This window comes from Pristiophorus japonicus, chromosome 17, assembly GCF_044704955.1.
Source record: "Pristiophorus japonicus isolate sPriJap1 chromosome 17, sPriJap1.hap1, whole genome shotgun sequence".
NCBI lineage: Eukaryota > Metazoa > Chordata > Chondrichthyes > Pristiophoridae > Pristiophorus > Pristiophorus japonicus.
Window position 1 is genome coordinate 128,067,117 of NC_091993.1, and position 18,226 is coordinate 128,085,342.

The 18,226-nt window shown below is 51.2% G+C and overlaps 1 protein-coding gene across 2 annotated transcripts in view; it reads right to left on the bottom strand.

Annotated features, from left to right (window-relative positions):
* Positions 1-569: 569 nt before the first annotated feature.
* The window catches only part of LOC139228097 (serine/threonine-protein kinase TBK1-like), a 74,748-nt gene continuing 57,091 nt past the window's right edge, over positions 570-18,226 (bottom strand). For both annotated transcript variants that reach the window (XM_070859281.1, XM_070859280.1), the window contains exons 19-21: positions 7,395-7,501; positions 6,102-6,173; positions 570-2,806 (exon numbers count right to left, since the gene is read on the bottom strand). In XM_070859281.1, coding sequence (XP_070715382.1) covers positions 2,773-2,806; positions 6,102-6,173; positions 7,395-7,501 — 213 coding nt within the window. In that variant the 3' untranslated portion in view covers positions 570-2,772. The remainder of the gene's footprint in view (positions 2,807-6,101; positions 6,174-7,394; positions 7,502-18,226) is intronic.

Genomic DNA, 18,226 nt, shown 5'->3' on the forward strand with positions numbered 1-18,226 from the left:
CTGGCCCAGTGACATCACCACTGTGCCACCGTACCCAGCTTGATGTTTGTGGGATCTTGCTGTGCGCAGATTTGGTGGCCGGGGTTCGCTACATTACTGCAGTGACTGCACCTCAACACAACTTCACTGGCTGTGAAGCACTTTGGGACTTCCTGAGGTCGTGAAAGGCGCTATAGAAATGCAAGTCTTCCCTTTGAGCCCTTGGGACCAGGTAGATGGATGTCAGCACTCCGATCCCAGCGTGTGTATCCCCACGCTGGAACAGCTCAGTGGGTTGCCGTACCGCCTGCCGTGGAACTGAGCCCCAGTGCGGGATCCGATCCCCGGTGTGTGCAGAGTCAGTCGTCCTCCGATTGGGGTGGGGGGGGGGCGGGTGAGAAGGTGCCCCACAACTGACATGTCTGCCTCAGGACCAGAGAGGGAGAAATCAGCGGGGGGGAGGGGGGCCGTTACTGAGAGCTAACTAGTGCTGCAGAATGTAGATTCTATAGATATGTGATGAGAAAAAGATTAGTGAGGACAAATGTAGGTCCCTTGCAATCAGCATCAGGTGAATTTATAATGGGGAACAAAGAAACGGCAGACCAGTTGAACAAATACTTTGGTTCTGTCTTCACGAAGGAAGACACAAATAACCTTCCGAATGTACTAGGGGACCGAGGGTCTAGTGAGAAGGAGGAACTGAAGGAAATCCTTATTAGTCAGGAAATTGTGTTCGGGAAATTGATGGGATTGAAGGCCGCTAAATCCCAGAGTACTTAAGGAAGTGGCCCTAGAAATAGTGGATGCATTGGTGATCATTTTCCAACAGTCTGTCGACTCTGGATCAGTTCCTATGGACTGCAGGGTAGCTAATGTAACACCACTTTTTAAAAAGGGAGGGAGAGCAATTTACGGCACGGAAGGAGGCCATTCAGCCCATTGTGTCCGTGCCGGCCCAAAAAGAGCTACCCAGCCTAATCCCACTTTCCAGCTCTTGGTCGGGAGCCCTGTGGGTTGCAGCACTTCAAGCAGGAGCACGAATGTGCAAAGGGACTTTGACAGACTTGGTGAGGGGGCAAAACTCTGGCAGACGGCGTTCCATGTGGAGTGCCAGAGCACCCACTCCGGATCCATGCCTGACAAATCGGAATTGTTTTTTTCTAACAGCGAGTGACCCGGAGGTGTGGAGGAACAGAGGAGTCGGAGTGTCTGTGAACACAAGTCACCACGAGCAGGTGCACAGGTACAAAAGGTCGTCAATAAGGCTCATGGAATGCTGGCCTTTATCTCAAGGGCTGGAATACAAAGGGGAGGAATCGATGCTTCAGTTGTAGAGTACCAGTCAGACGCCGTCGGGAGTAACCGCGTCCAGTCCTGGGCCCCGCCCCTCAGGGAGGATATATCGGTCTCGGAGTGAGAGCGAGGCAGATTCTCCAGAATGGTACCGGGGCTGAAAGGGTTAAATTATCAGGACGGTTTGCACACAGTGGGCTTGTATTCCTTGAAGTATAGAAGCTTAAGGGGCGATGTAATCGAGGTGTTTAAACTGTTAAAAGGAGTTGATAGTTTCTCTCGGTCCACACTATTTCCTCTGACAGGGCAGAACCTTAAAATTAGAGCCAGGCCGTTCAGAAGGGAAATCTGGGAAATATTTCACACAAAGGTTAGTAGAAATCTGGAACTCTCTTCCCCAAAAAGCCGTGGACACTGGGGGTCACAGTTGGAGCTTTCAAGACTGAGCTTGACAGATTTTTGTTGGGAAAGGGTATCGGGGGATACGGAGGAAAGATGGGAAAATGGGATTAGAGATACAGATCAGCCACGATCTGATTGAATGGCGGAGCAGGCTCGAGGGGCTGAATGGCCTCCTGTTGCTAAGTGTGTTGCTCGGTGATACTGGGCTACAAGGACCAGGAAAGCCCTCGGATTGACCCCTGGTCCGAGTTATCTGATCAGCACCAGGGAAGGAGCTGAGCTTAAACGTCGCTGTGCAGTGCCCCCCTGCTGGGAAGCGTCTGTGCGCGGGCAGCCCGAGCAGACAGGGCTCGTCTGTGATGGCCTCCAGTGAGGAATAGCCGTGGGTCACTCACTGTCGGGGCTGATGCAGAATGACCAGATGCAGCTGGTATGGGACAGCAGCCAGGGCCTGTGGATCAGGGGCCCAGCGAGAGACACTGGGGGAGCGCCCAATTTTCTTGGAGGTTATGGATCGTGACTCAATGATGACAAGAGAAACGGGAAGGTTGGTCTTTGTTTTCTGTTAATACGGAGTCTACAGATTGTCGACTACAGGCAGGAGTCGCTGCGGTTTAGTCTCCAATGTCACTGTTTCCCCAGAGTATTGCATCAGGGGGCTCAATTGCTCAACGTTCCCATGTCAGGGGTGCTGGAGTATAAACCCAGTCACAGGCAGATGCAACTGTATATACACACAAACTGAACTTAAATCAGTGATGAAGAATTTCTGATGGGGGTATATCATCACCTTGCTCAATAGTTTAAAGGGGTGTCGGCAACACGGCCGCTCATTTTACAACACAACCCATTTTTATTTCCATTAAATAATTCTATTTCTTTTCTGTTATACACTATCGCACCAAGTCACACTGTGCCCCAGGCAGTCTGAGCCTCGTGCCTCTCTGCTCAGCAATAAGGTCCGCCCAGCGTTCGGTGGGGGGAGTTCAGACACAGCGTGCTCCTTCGAAAGACGTGGTAACGAATTATAAAGTCACAGCACGACACTGTCGCTCTCTCATCACATCCGGCATCTCGTCCTCAACAACCCAGGCCTCAGACACCTTGAGGCTTCGGAACTGCTCCAAGCCTAGAGACAAAAGCACACAGTGTGTGATAATAATATATACAGGAGCGTTATACCCAGTAACACAGTGTGTTATTATATAATATATACAGAGTGTTATACCCCAGTAACACAGTGTGTTATTATATAATATATACAGGATGTTATACCCAGTAACACAGTGTGTTATTGTATAATATATACAGAGTGTTATACCCAGTAACACACAGTGTGTTAGTATATAATATTATATACAGAGTGTTATACCCAGTAACACAGTGTGTTAGTATATAATATATACAGGAGTGTTATACCCAATAACACAATGTGTTATTATATAATATATACAGGAGTGTTATACCCAGTAACACAGTGTGTTATTATATAATATATACAGAGTGTTATACCCAGTAACACACAGTGTGTTAGTATATAATATTATATACAGGAGTGTTATACCCAGTAACACAGTGTGTTAGTATATAATATTATATACAGGAGTATTACGCCCAGTAACACAGTGTGTTATTATATAATATATACAGGGGTGTTATACCCAGTAACACAGTGTGTTATTATATAATATATACAGGAGTATTACGCCCAGTAACACACAGTGTGTTATTATATAATATATACAGGAGTGTTATACCCTGTAACACAGTGTGTTATTATATAATATATACAGGAGTGTTATACCCCAGTAACACAGTGTGTTATTATATAATATATACAGAGTGTTATACCCAGTAACACACGGTGTGTGATAATAATATATACAGGAGCGTTATACCCAGTAACACAGTGTGTTATTATATAATATATACAGGAGTGTTATACCCCAGTAACACACAGTGTGTTAGTATATAATATTATATACAGGAGTGTTATACCCCAGTAACACAGTGTGTTATTGTATAATATATACAGGAGTGTTATACCCCAGTAACACAGTGTGTTATTATATAATATATACAGAGTGTTATACCCAGTAACACAGTGTGTTATTATATAATATATACAGGAGTGTTATACCCAGTAACACACGGTGTGTTATTATATAATATATACAGGAGCGTTATACCCAGTAACAGTGTGTTATTATATAATATATACAGAGTGTTATACCCAGTAACACACAGTGTGTTATTATATAATATATACAGGAGTGTTATACCCAGTAACACAGTGTGTTATTATATAATACATACAGAGTGTTATACCCAGTAACACACAGTGTGTTAGTATATAATATTATATACAGGAGTGTTATACCCAGTAACACAGTGTGTTAGTATATAATATTATATACAGGAGTATTACGCCCAGTAACACACAGTGTGTTATTATATAATATATACAGGAGTGTTATAACCAGTAACACAGTGTGTTATTATATAATATATACAGGGGTGTTATACCCAGTAACACAGTGTGTTATTATATAATATATACAGGAGTATTACGCCCAGTAACACACAGTGTGTTATTATATAATATATACAGGAGTGTTATACCCTGTAACACAGTGTGTTATTATATAATATATACAGGAGTGTTATACCCCAGTAACACAGTGTGTTATTATATAATATATACAGAGTGTTATACCCAGTAACTCACGGTGTGTGATAATAATATATACAGGAGTGTTATACCCAGTAACACAGTGTGTTATTATATAATATATACAGGAGTGTTATACCCCAGTAACACAGTGTGTTATTATATAATATATACAGAGTGTTATACCCAGTAACACAGTGTGTTATTATATAATATATACAGGAGTGTTATACCCAGTAACACACGGTGTGTTGGTATATAATATATACAGGAGTGTTATACCCAGTAACACACAGTGTGAGAGAATAATATATACAGGAGTGTTATAACCAGTAACACAGTGTGTTATTATATAATATATACAGGAGTGTTATACCCAGTAACACACAGTGTGTTATTATATAATATATACAGGAGTGTTATACCCAGTAACACACAGTGTGTTATTATATAATATATACAGAGTGTTATACCCAGTAACACACAGTGTGTTATTATATAATATATACAGGGGTGTTATACCCAGTAACACACAGTGTGTGAGAGTAATATATACAGGAGTGATATACCCCAGTAACACAAGGTGTATTATTATATAATATATACAGGAGTGTTATACCCAGTAACACACAGTGTGTTATTAGATAATATATACAGGAGTGTTATACCCTGTAACACAGTGTGTGAGAGTAATATATACAGGAGTGTTATACCCCAGTAACACACAGTGTGTTATTATATAATATATACAGGAACATTATACCCAGTAACACAAGGTGTGTTATTATATATTATATACAGGAGTGATACGCCCAGTACACAGTTTGCTGTACACATACAATATCATCAACTTGCATTTATAGGACTCCTTCAAGGTAGAAGAATATCCCAAAGTGCTTTATAGGTGTAGTCAAAAAATTAACACTGAGCCAAGAGACGGAGATATCAGGATGGGTGACCAAAGGATTGGTGAAAGTGGTGTTTAAGGATGGTCAAATGAGGAGAGGTTGAGGGAGAGAATTCCGAGCATGGGGGCGAGGCGGCTGAAGGCACGGTCACCGATGGTGTCACTTGGAGGCGGTGAGATGCACAATGGTTGAGGGTCAGAGGAGCGGAGATTGTTGGGAGTTTGTAAGGCTGGTAGACATTAGAGATAGGGAGGGGCGAGGGAGAAAGGCATTTAAACACAAGGATGAGAATTTTAAATCTGAGGCATTGGAGGACTGCTTATATAACCGGACTGCTTATATAACTTGTATAATTGGGTAAATACTGAGCGGGGGCGGGGGGAATGTGCTGGGCTACGGGGAAAGACAGGGGAGTGGGAGTAGTTAGACAGCTCGACCAAATAGTTTTGGATGAACTCAAGTTTACTGATCGTAGATGATGGGAGACCGGTCATGAAATCATTGAAATTAGTCGCGTCAGGAGGTAACAAAGGCACGGACGAGGGTTTCAGCAACAAATAAACTGGGGCAGGGGCGGAGACGGGCAATGCTACGGAAGTGGAAAAGGGTGATCTTTGGGATGGAGAGGGTCAGGGATCGGAAGCTCAGCCCGGGGTCAGATAGGACGCGGAGATTGTGAACACTGTGGTTGGACTGGAGACTGTGGCTGGGGGAGGGCGATGGACTCAGTCTCAACGTTACAGAATTTGTGGGGGTAGGGATTGGGGAGCAGGGGGGCTGAAGACCATGGCTTCGGTCCTCCCAATAAAGCCAACCGCCCCGTGAAGGAGAATGGTCTGATTCACCTTTCGATGATCATGTTGTTGTGCTGGAGTTCCCGAGTTACATCTTCCACCTCCTGCTTGAGCTGTTTCATCCTGTTGGCAATTAAACACAGTCAAAGCTAATCACCTTTTCAGCAAAAGCTTCGAGTCTGCAATAAGCTGGAACAATAACGACCGTGAACCATTCTAGCTCTGCGCAGTATACCTCAGAGCTGGGCTCAACTAAGGCAATATAAAAGAAAATGCTTCTCTTTGTCTGCCCTTCTCGACCATCAGTGACCAGACCTGCGGCTCCAGCTTGCAGGACACGGCGACCAAGGTGAGATTAACCACGACGGCCGGCAGCAAGGGGCTGTAACCGGGCTGAGGATAGCTCTTCCTTTCTCCACTGTCTCCATGAGGCAGAGCGGCAAGTGGTCCACTCGAGAGCTCTAGTCTCCAGTTAGCACCACATCCGACAACACAGGGCAGGCGGCAAACGTTCGGGAGGAACAGGGGACTTTGGGCCGCTAGTTCCCACAGCTCTTCCCCACTGGGGGTTCAACTCACCTTGTGTCTGGCTCTGTTGTAGACTCATTGTTAGAGATTGATCGCTGTGATTGGCCATTGATAGAGGCTGATCGCTGTGATTGGCCATTGATAGAGGGTGATCGCTGTGATTGGCCATTGATAGAGATTGATCGCTGTGATTGGCCATTGATAGAGGGTGATCGCTGTGATTGGCCATTGATAGAGATTGATCGCTGCGATTGGCCATTGATAGAGATTGATCGCTGTGATTGGTCAACAACTCCATTCAACAATAATTTTCCAAAGGAATTGGATAAATAAATACTTGAAAAGGAGAAATTTGCAGGGCTATGGGAAAAGAGCAGGGGGAGTGGGACTGCTTAGATCACTCTACTAAAGAGACAGCACAGGCACGATGGGCCAAATGGCCTCCTCCTGTGCTGTAAGATTCTGTCTTCAGATCCCTGACCAGCAAGAGGGGGAGAAAATTAAAATGAGCAAACTGAAGGATGCACAGACCCCTACAGGACACGATAGGAGAGGATAATTCTGTTTTATATTGCATTGGGAAACATTCTGCACAACCACCCCCCCTGGCCCCCCCCCCTACTTCCCCCACCCAACCCCCGCCACCCCCCCCTTCCCCCACCCCCTGGCACCCCCATTCCCCCACCCAACCCCCGCCCCCTTCCCCCCCCACTGCCCCCCCCCCATTCCCCCACCCTCTGGCCCCTCCCCTACTTCCCCCACCCAACCCCCGCCCCCCCCCCAGTCAGGGAACTCCCTGGAAACAGTCGGACACACCTGATGGTCATTTCCAGACATTTCTGTTCGACACAGTCAGCAGGAGCTGGTGATTTGGTCACGGGTTGTTGTTCCCCTTGGAGTCTCGCAGCTCCCACATCCAATATCTGCAAATCAGGAAGGAATAGGTTGGGGAGAGATGTCCAAATCAGGAAAATGAACAAGGCATCTCCTGAACTGTAAATAACACAACTCTCCAATATTCTTCTTTGTTTATGTAGAATTACAGAGAGTGTACGGCACAGAAACAGGGCATTCGGCCCCACCGCTCCGTGCCGGTGTCTATACTCCACACCAACCCCCTCACATCCCTCTCCATCTTACCCCATCAGCATAAGGCAGGTAAGCTGAGAGCACAGATTGACACTTGGGAGTACGATATTATGGGTATCAGTGAGACACAGCTGAAAGAAGGGCAGGTATGGCAGCTCAACATTCCTGGTTACAGGGGTTTTCAGACAGGATAGAGAGGGGGGTGAAAAAGGAGGGGGGGTCACAGTATTGATTAAATAAACAATTACAGCTGCGAGGAGGGTGATATGTTAGAGGGGTCATCAAACAAAGCCATATGGGTTGAACTAAAGAACAGAAAAGGGGTGATAGAAACATAGAAACATAGAAAATAGGTGCAGGAGTAGGCCATTCGGCCCTTCTAGCCTGCACCGCCATTCAATGAGTTCATGGCTGAACATTCAACTTCAGTACCCCATTCCTGCTTTCTCACCATACCCCTTGATCCCCCTAGCAGTAAGGACTTCATCTAACTCCTTTTTGAATATATTTAGTGAATTGGCCTCAACAACGAGGGGAGAGGTGCCTCGTTAAGGGCTCCTCTGCTCAGTTAAATATACGAGGCCATTAAAGACCATTAACATAGAAACATAGAAACATAGAAACATAGAAAATAGGTGCAGGAGTAGGCCATTCGGCCCTTCTAGCCTGCACCGCCATTCAATGAGTTCATGGCTGAACATTCAACTTCAGTACCCCATTCCTGCTTTCTCGCCATACCCCTTGATCCCCCTAGCAGTAAGGACCTCATCTAACTCCTTTTTGAATATATTTAGTGAATTGGCCTCAACAACTTTCTGTGGTAGAGAATTCCACAGGTTCACCACTCTCTGGGTGAAGAAGTTCCTCCGCATCTCGGTCCTAAATGGCTTACCCCTTATCCTTAGACTGTGACCCCTGGTTCTGGACTTCCCCAACATTGGGAACATTCTTCCTGCATCTAACCTGTCTAACCCCGTCAGAATTTTATATGTTTCTATGAGGTCCCCTCTCATTCTTCTGAACTCCAGTGAATACAAGCCCAGTTGATCCAGTCTTTCTTGATAGGTCAGTCCCGCCATCCCGGGAATCAGTCTGGTGAACCTTCGCTGCACTCCCTCAATAGCAAGAATGTCCTTCCTCAGGTTAGGAGACCAAAACTGTACACAATACTCCAGGTGTGGCCTCACCAATGCCCTGTACAACTGTAGCAACACCTCCCTGCCCCTGTACTCAAATCCCCTTGCTATGAAGGCCAACATGCCATTTGCTTTCTTAACCGCCTGCTGCACCTGCATGCCAACCTTCAATGACTGATGTACCATGACACCCAGGTCTCTTTGCACCTCCCCTTTTCCTAATCTGTCACCATTCAGATAATAGTCTGTCTCTCTGTTTTTACCACCAAAGTGGATAACCTCACATTTATCCACATTATACTTCATCTGCCATGCATTTGCCCACTCACCTAACCTATCCAAGTCGCTCTGCAGCCTCACAGCATCCTCCTCGCAGCTCACACTGCCACCCAACTTAGTGTCATCTGCAAATTTGGAGATACTACATTTAATCCCCTCATCTAAATCATTAATGTACAGTGTAAACAGCTGGGGCCCCAGCACAGAACCTTGCGGTACCCCACTAGTCACTGCCTGCCATTCTGAAAAGTACCCATTTACTCCTACTCTTTGCTTCCTGTCTGACAACCAGTTCTCAATCCATGTCAGTACACTACCCCCAATCCCATGTGCTCTAACTTTGCACATCAATCTCTTGTGTGGGACCTTGTCGAACGCCTTCTGAAAGTCCAAATATACCACATCAACTGGTTCTCCCTTATCCACTCTACTGGAAACATCCTCAAAAAATTCCAGAAGATTTGTCAAGCATGATTTCCCTTTCACAAATCCATGCTGACTTGGACCTATCATGTCACCTCTTTCCAAATGCACTGCTATGACATCCTTAATAATTGATTCCATCATTTTACCCACTACCGATGTCAGGCTGACCGGTCTATAATTCCCTGTTTTCTCTCTCCCTCCTTTTTTAAAAAGTGGGGTTACATTGGCTACCCTCCACTCCATAGGAACTGATCCAGAGTCAATGGAATGTTGGAAAATGACTGTCAACGCATCCACTATTCCCAAGGCCACCTCCTTAAGTACTCTGGGATGCAGTCCATCAGGCCCTGGGGATTTATCGGCCTTCAATCCCATCAATTTCCCCAACACAATTTCCCGGCTAATAAGGATTTCCCTCAGTTCCTCCTCCTTACTAGACCCCCCGACCCCTAAAAGTTGGCAGGGCTCGTCCGGTATTTGAACCCGGGACCTCTCGCATTTCAATTATTAAAACCCCTAAGCGAGAATCATACCCCTAGACCAACGAGCCTGTGACTTTGGGGTGGGTGTAGCCCTTAAAGGGACCCCGTGATGGCGACCCCATCCACGCCGGTGGCAGGGCCAGCGAAGACGTATGCGCAGGTGGCAACCGCTTCCACGGCACCTCCTGCGCCACCCGCTGCCCTGCCACCTTTCAGACTTATAACCAGGAAACACGGGGTCAAGAGCTACACTCACCCCACAATGAGCATCGAGGAGTGCGTGCGGGCGATGGCTGGGGTAGTCGGCCCCTCGGCCATTGTCGCAGCCTCCAAGATGTCTGGGAAGGCTGTGTTCTTCCTGGGGTCGGAGCGAGCGGTGTCCCTGGCCCTCGAAAGGGGGCTCACGGTGGGCGGGACGTTCCTGCCGGTGGACCCTCTCGAGGCCACCGCGCAGAGGGTCATCGTGTCGAACATCCCGCCCTTTGTTCCCGCTGAGCTCCTCCTCCCTCACCTACAACAACTGGGGGAGGTAAGGTCAGGGATCAACCCCAAACCGCTCGGCCTCAGGGAGAGCAGCCTGCGCCACGTGTTCTCCTTCCGCTGCCAGCTCTTTGTCCGGCTGGCGCGGGAGGACACGACGGAGGGAAGTTTTAATGTGGTGCACGAGGGGACTGCCTACCGCGTCTTCTGGACGTCGGACGGCGTGCGGTGCCATGCCTGCAGGGAGGTGGGGCACGTTCGCAAGAACTGCCCCACCTCCAAGGCCGCCAAACCACCGAAGGCGGCCAAGGCTGGCGCCGCCGCCACCCCTCCCCCTAGTTGCGTCCGCGTGCCGGGAGCCATAGGTGCGCGGGCATCGTCGGAGGCCTTTGTTTTCAGGGCCTCCGGCGGGGGGGAGGGAGAGCGTCCGAACGGAAGGAAGGCGCGGAAGAAGACGAGACATCTAGAGGCGGGTCCCCTCGGTGCGCCAGACAATTTGTTTACCGCGCTCGGCCCAACCCAGTCACCGGCGAGCGCGGGGTGCCCCGAGCCCGTGCCCGGGCCCTTGAATAACACCACAGAGGGGCCCAGGCGCGGGCAAGAAAAGGAAAAGGGGGGGGCGGAGCGGGAGGCCTCGGCAGACATGGGGGTCTCCCTGCCTCCGCGCGCCCCCAGGAACAAAAAGAGGCACCGCCCCAATGAGGCGGAGGGGGAACAACATCCCTCCGCGGAGGAGGCGATGCCCACCGCGTCCCCCACCAGCGCTCCCAAATTGCGCTGCAGGCGCGAAGAGTCTTTCCCCGGGGAGGGTGAGACAGTTGAGGCTGCCCAGCCTCTGCCTCCCGGGGATGGAGTGGAAGATCTGCCTGTCGTGGGGGGCGTGGGGCCAGCGGAAGAATGCATTGCCGCCGGGCCGGGCGTCCCGGGGACTGAGGCGGGCGGGGCCGAAAAGGCCGAACCTGAGCCCGCCCAGCCAATACCCAACTTCCCCCGGGAGTCGCTCGACCCGGCAGAAACACAATTTATTGATTTTAATGAAACTGTAGATGCTGGGCCGGGGGGTGGCAGCGGGGAGGGGGAGGAACACCCACCCTCGCCTCTTGCTGTGGGGCTGGAGCACTTGGAGAGCCTGGGGATTTCCTATGGCCGGGTCTCTCCTTGTTCCCCGGTTCCTGGGGCGGAGGGGGAACCCCTTCCGCTGTCATTTCCCGACCCAGCACCATTTTTAAAAGAGCCCAGTGGGGACTCCTCTGCCAACGATCCTGGGGGTGGGATCGGGGCAGAGCCAGGGCCGGTTGGAGCGGCCGGTTCATTTGCCGTACCTTGTGCGGTCGATGGGCTGGCTGCTGGCGGCCACCTCCCGGAGGAGGACGGGGACTCGGTGGGGGACGCGGGTGAAGACCTAGAGACCACCGCCAGTGAGGCGGTGGATCTGCTCGCGGCCGCCGCCGAGACCATCCTCATTCCTGCAAAGGAACTCCGGGACTTTTTGGCCCAGAGCCGGGGTCGCCGCGACCAAGCCCGACTGGCCCTGGAAAAATGGTCCGAGCCGGAGCTGATCAAGGCGTCCGTCCGCGCCGCCGTCAAAACCTTGGCCGCGGGCGGGCCCTTGACAAAGGCGCAACACCTTGAGCTGCGCGAGCTCGAGGGACTCCTCGCTGGGCTGCGGAGGGAGCGGAGTTCAACAAAAGACTCCGCTCCCTCCCCCACAATAGGTTAAGGTAGAGGTTGCACTATGCTTTTGCCATGAAGATAACCATAGCCAGCCTCAACATCAACGGCGGCAGAGGGGCACGCCGTAGATTTGACAATTTTTCGCTCCTGCGGGAGGGGAAATATGCGGTGTGCTTCCTGCAAGAAACCCACACCGTTCCGGGAGACGAAGCCACGTGGCTCCTGGAATGGCAAGGAGAGGTCCGCATGAGCCACCTCACCGCCACTTCTAGTGGGGTGGCCATCTTGCTGGGCCCGCATTTTCAGCCAGAGATCTTGGGGATCGAGGAGCCCGTGCCAGGCCTCTTGCTGCACGTAACGGTTCGCCTGGGGGACGTGCCGCTCCATCTCGTGAACGTGTACGCCCCTCAGCCCGGCCCGCAGCAAACGCGCTTCTTTGAAGAGGTGTCCGCTCTTCTTGGCTCCGTCGACGTCGGCGACTGCATTGTCCTCGGGGGGGATTTTAACTGCACCCTCGAGGCGAGGGACCGCTCCGGTGCCCCGCAGTGCATGACGGCGATGGAGAAGTTGAGGGACCTGGTCGGGTCCTTCGACTTGGTGGACGTCTGGCGAAATCTCCACCCCGACTCCAGCGCCTTTACTTGGGTGAGGCCTGGAGTTGGATGGTCCAGAGTCGACCGCCTTTACGTGTCTCGGGCGTACGTTTCCTGCGTCCCGGCGGCCTCCATGCGGCCGGTGCCGTGTTCGGACCACCACCTGGTGTGGGCGGAGCTCGCTTCGCTCCGCGCGAGGACGGGGTCCGCGTACTGGCATTTTAACAACCAGCTGCTGGAGGACGTGCGGTTCCAGGACTCGTTCCGTCGATTCTGGTCCGACTGGAGAAGGAAGCAGGGGGGCTTCCCCTCCTTGAGGCTATGGTGGGACGTGGGCAAGGCTCACGTCCGCGTCTTCTGTCAAGAGTACGCGAGGGGGTCGACCAAGAGGCGGGCGGCCAGAGTCGGGCGCCTAGAAAAAGAGGTGCTCGACCTGGAAGCCCGTCTCGGTCAAGTCGTCGAGGACCCGGCCCTGCGGACGGAGTACGAAGCGAAGAAGGCCGCGCTGAAGGACCTGCAGCTCGTCGGGTCCCGAGGCGCGTTCGTGAGGTCGCGGATCCGGTTCCTGCGGGATCTGGACCGCGGCTCCCCCTTCTTCTACTCGCTGGAAAAAAGGCAGAGTGTCCGTAAGCAGCTCTTGATGCTGCTGGCCGACGACGGCTCTCTCGTCTCGGATCCGGAGGGCGTCAACAACAGGGTCCGTGAATATTACGGGGCTCTGTTCTCTCCGGATCCGTCCAGCGAGGAAGCGCGTAGAGTTTTGTGGGAGGACCTGCCGAAGGTCAGCCCGGAGGGCGCCGAAAATCTGGAAGCTCCGCTAAGCCTGGCGGAGCTGACCGGTGCCCTCGACCGGCTCTCGAGGGGAAAATCCCCGGGGCTGGACGGGCTGACCGTGGAGTTCCACAGGGCGTTCTGGGACGTCCTGGGGAGCGACTACGCGCGGGTCCTGGGGGAAAGTCTGGCGACTGGGGAGATGCCCTTCTCTTGGCGCAGGGCAGTCATCGTCCTGCTGCCTAAGAAGGGCGATCTCCGCCTCCTTAAGAACTGGCGCCCGGTCTCCCTCCTCAGCACGGACTACAAAATCTTCGCCAGGGCGATGTCTGCTCGCCTTGGTGCTGTGCTGGACCACATGATCCACCCCGACCAGTCCTACACGGTCCCGGGCCGGACAATCCACGATAACATCCATCTGGTCCGGGACCTCATCCATTGTTCCCAGGAGGCTGGTCTGTCGGTCGCCTTCCTATCCCTCGACCAAGAGAAGGCGTTCGACAGGGTGGATCACGACTATCTGCTCGGAACTCTGCGCGCTTTCGGGTTCGGGACGCATTTCGTCGCCCGGATCCGACTTTTATACGCCGCCGCGGAGTGTCTGATTAAGGTTAACGGGTCCTTGACGGCGCCCCTTCGCTTTAGGAGAGGGGTGCGCCAGGGATGCCCCATGTCCGGCCAGTTATACGCCGTTTGCGTGGAGCCTTTCCTGCGCCTCTTGCGGACGAGGTTGACGGGACTGGCTCTGCAAGGGCCGGGCGTGGAGGTCGTCCTCTCGGCTTACGCCGATGACGTGCTCCTCGCGGTAGAGGATCCCGCTGACCTGCGGAGGATGCGTGAGTGCCAGGAGATTTACTCGGCCGCGTCCTCCGCCAGGATCAACTGGGAGAAATGTTCCGGACTCCTGGTGGGTCAGTGGCGGGTGGACTCCCTGCCGGAGGAGCTCAGGCCTTTTGCCTGGAGCACGACCCATCTCCTCTATCTGGGAGTCTACCTTAGCCCCGACGAGGGAGCCTGGCCGGCGAACTGGCAGGAGCTGGAGGCCAAGGTCGCCGCTCGCCTAGGGCGCTGGACAGGACTGCTCCGAGTGCTGTCCTACAGGGGTCGAGCGCTAGTCATAAACCAGCTGGTGGCCGCAATGTTGTGGTACCGGCTGGTCACTTTGACCCCTCCCCCTGCGTTTGTCGCCAAGATACAGAAGAAGCTGGTGGACTTCTTCTGGAACAACAGGAAGCACTGGGTCTCTGCCGCGGTCCTGAGTCTCCCGCTTGAGGAGGGCGGTCAGTCGTTGGTGTGCGTCAGCGCCCAGCTCGCGACTTTCCGTCTTCAGACCCTGCAGAGATACCTTTACGTCGAGCCCCCTCCTAGGTGGTGTGCTCTGGCGAGGTATTTCTTCCGCCAGCAGCTCGACCTCAATTATGACACGCAGCTCCTGTTTGTGAACTTGGGGGGTGCCAGGACCGCCCTCCGGGAGCTGCCTGTCTTTTACAGGGAACTCATCAGGGTCTGGAACAAAGTCTCCACCAAGCGCAGCTCTCCGCCGGCTGGAGTGGCGGCCGTCCTGCAGGAACCGCTGCTCGGGAATCCGTACCTCCACGGCCGAGGTTTTATGTGGCGGTCGGAAGAGAGGGCTGTGGCTGGTGAGGTGACCAGGGTCAGGGACCTGCTCGATGGCGGAGGAGCGGGCTGGATGGCGCCAGACACGCTGACGCGGCGCCTAAATTCTGCCAACGTCCGCCACGCGGCCGATGCCATCGAGTCGCTAAAAACAGCTCTGGGCCCTGACTCCGTTAGGTGTATCGAGGAGGCTCAAGCACGTGGGGAGATCCCGTCCGAACTGACCCCCGTCCGGACGGAATTCCTCATCGGCGCCAAACCCCGGAACCTCCCTCGGGGGCCGGCGCCTCACAACTTGAGCCGCCTCGGGGAAATCCCCTCCGTGCCTTTCAGTTCCGCGCGGAGGGGTTTCCTGTACGGGCTGCTCCTGCACACCCACAACTTTGCCATCCTCGCCGGCCGTCCGGACACGCAATGGCGTACCATCTTGCCGTCCGGAGGAGGCGGGGGTCCCCGATGGAGGGCACTCTACGCGGGGGTCCTCCCACTATTCATCGGGGACTTGGCCTGGAGGGTGGTGCACGGAGCAGTGCCGTGCAATAAATTTTTAAGCCGGTTCACGGACTCCCAGGCCGCCTGCAATTTCTGCGGTCTGGAGGAGTCCGTGTTCCATGTTTTTATTGAGTGCACAAGGTTGCAGCCCCTGTTCCATTATTTGAAGGGGCTGCTCCTGAAATTCTGGCTGCACTTCAGTCCCACACTCCTGATCTTTGGGCACCCTGTGCGGAGGGGAGCGGGTAGGTCCGAAGGCCTCCTCGTAGGACTGCTCCTGGGCACGGCCAAGGGTGCCATCAGCCGGTCCAGGCAGCGGGCGGTCGAGGGGGTCGTTCAACCTGACTGCCTGCCTCTCTTCCGCTCTTACATCCGGTCCAGGGTGTCCTTGGAGATGGAGCACGCGGTGTCCACCGGTACGCTCGCGGCCTTCCGCGAGAGGTGGGCACCGGAGGGACTGGAGTGCATCATCACGCCCGGCAACCAAATTTTAATTTGATTTTACGTTTTTTAAGTTTAATTTGTCTTAATTGCCGGTGCTTTTAGTGTCCCCCTTCCCTTTTATAGGGGGCACTGGGGAAAATTGTGATTTTAGTGCCCAAAAAAAAAAACCAAAAAAAAGGGGGGGAAAAAAAAAAAGGGCCTTGTTAATGTCTGGAGTGTCACCCAGGTCGGGTGGCACCGTTTAATGTTTTTATGTTTTGCAGGTAAACTCAAAAGAGTTTCATGCACAAGGACCCCCTGGTCCCTCTGCACCGCAGCATGTTGTACTTTCTCCCCATTCAAATAGTATTCCCTTTTACTGTTTTTTTTCCCAAGGTGGATGACCTCACATTTTCCGACATTGTATTCCATCTGCCAAACCTTAGCCCATTCGATTAACCTATCTAAATCTCTTTGCAGCCTCTCTGTGTCCTCTACACAACCCACTTTCCCACTAATCTTTGTGTCATCTGAAAATTTTGTTACACTACACTCTGTCCCCTCTTCCAGGTCATCTATGTATATTGTAAACAGTTGTGGTCCCAGCACCGATCCCTGTGGCACACCATTAACCTCCGATTTCCAACCCGAAAAGGACCCATTTATCCCGACTCTCTGCTTTCTGTTAGCTAGCCAATTCTCTACCCATGCTAATACATTTCCTCTGACTCCACGTACCTTTATCTTCTGCAGTAACCTTTTGTGTGGCAACTTATCGAATGCCTTTTGGAAATCTAAATACACCACATCCATCGGTACACCTCTATCCACCATGCTCGTTATATCCTCAAAGAATTCCAGTAAATTAGTTGAACATGATTTCCCCTTCATGAATCCATGTTGCGTCTGCTTGATTGCACTATTCCTATCTAGATGTCCCGCTATTTCTTCCTTAATGATAGCTTCAAGCATTTCCCCACTACAGATGTTAAACTAACCGGCCTATAGTTACCTGCCTTTTGTCTGCCCCCTTTTTTTTTTTAAACAGAGGCGTTACATTAGCTGCTTTCCGATCCGCTGGTACCTCCCCAGAGTCCAGAGAATTTTGGTAGATTATAACGAATGCATCTGCTATAACTTCCACCATCTCTTTTAATATCCTGGGATGCATTTCATCAGGACCAGGGGACTTTTCTACCTTGAGATCCATTAGCCTGTCCAGCACTACCCCCCTAGTGATAGTGATTGTCTCAAGGTCCTCTCTTCCCACATTCTCGTGACCAGCAATTTTTGGCATGGTTTTTGTGTCTTCCACTGTGAAGACTGAAGCAAAATAATTGTTTAAGGTCTCAGTCATTTCCACATTTCCCATTATTAAATCCCCCTTCTCATCTTCTAAGGGACCAACATTTACTTTAGTCACTCTTTTCCGTTTTATCTATCTGTAAAAGCTTTTACTATCCATTTTTATGTTTTGCGCAAGTTTACCTTCGTAATCTATCTTTCCTTTCTTTATTGCTTTCTTAGTCATTCGTTGCTGTCGTTTAAAATTTTCCCAATCTTCTAGTTTCCCACTAACCTTGGCCACCTTATACGCATTGGTTTTTAATTTGATACTCTCCTTTATTTCCTTGGTTATCCACGGCTGGTTATCCCTTCTCTTACCGCCCTTCTTTTTCACTGGAATATATTTTTGTTCAGCACTATGAAAGAGCTCCTTAAAAGTCCTCCACTGTTCCTCAATTGTGCCACCATTTAGTCTGTGTTCCCAGTCTACTTTAGCCAACTCTGCCCTCTTCCCACTGTAGTCCCCTTTGTTTAAGCATAGTACGCTCATTTGAGACACTACTTCCTCAGCCTCAATCTGTATTACAAATTCAACCATACTGTGATCACTCATTCCGAGAGGATCTTTTACTAGGAGATCGTTTATTATTCCTGTCTGATTACACAGGACCAGATCTAAGATAGCTTGCTCCCTTGTAGGTTCTGTAACATACTGTTCTAAGAAACAATCCTGTATGCATTCTATGAATTCCTCCTCAAGGCTACCCCGTGCGATTTGATTTGACCAATCGATATGTAGGTTAAAATCCCCCATGATTACTGCCGTTCCTTTTTCACATGCCTCCATTATTCCCTTGGTTATTGTCCGCCCCACCGTGAAGTTATTATTTGGGGGCCTA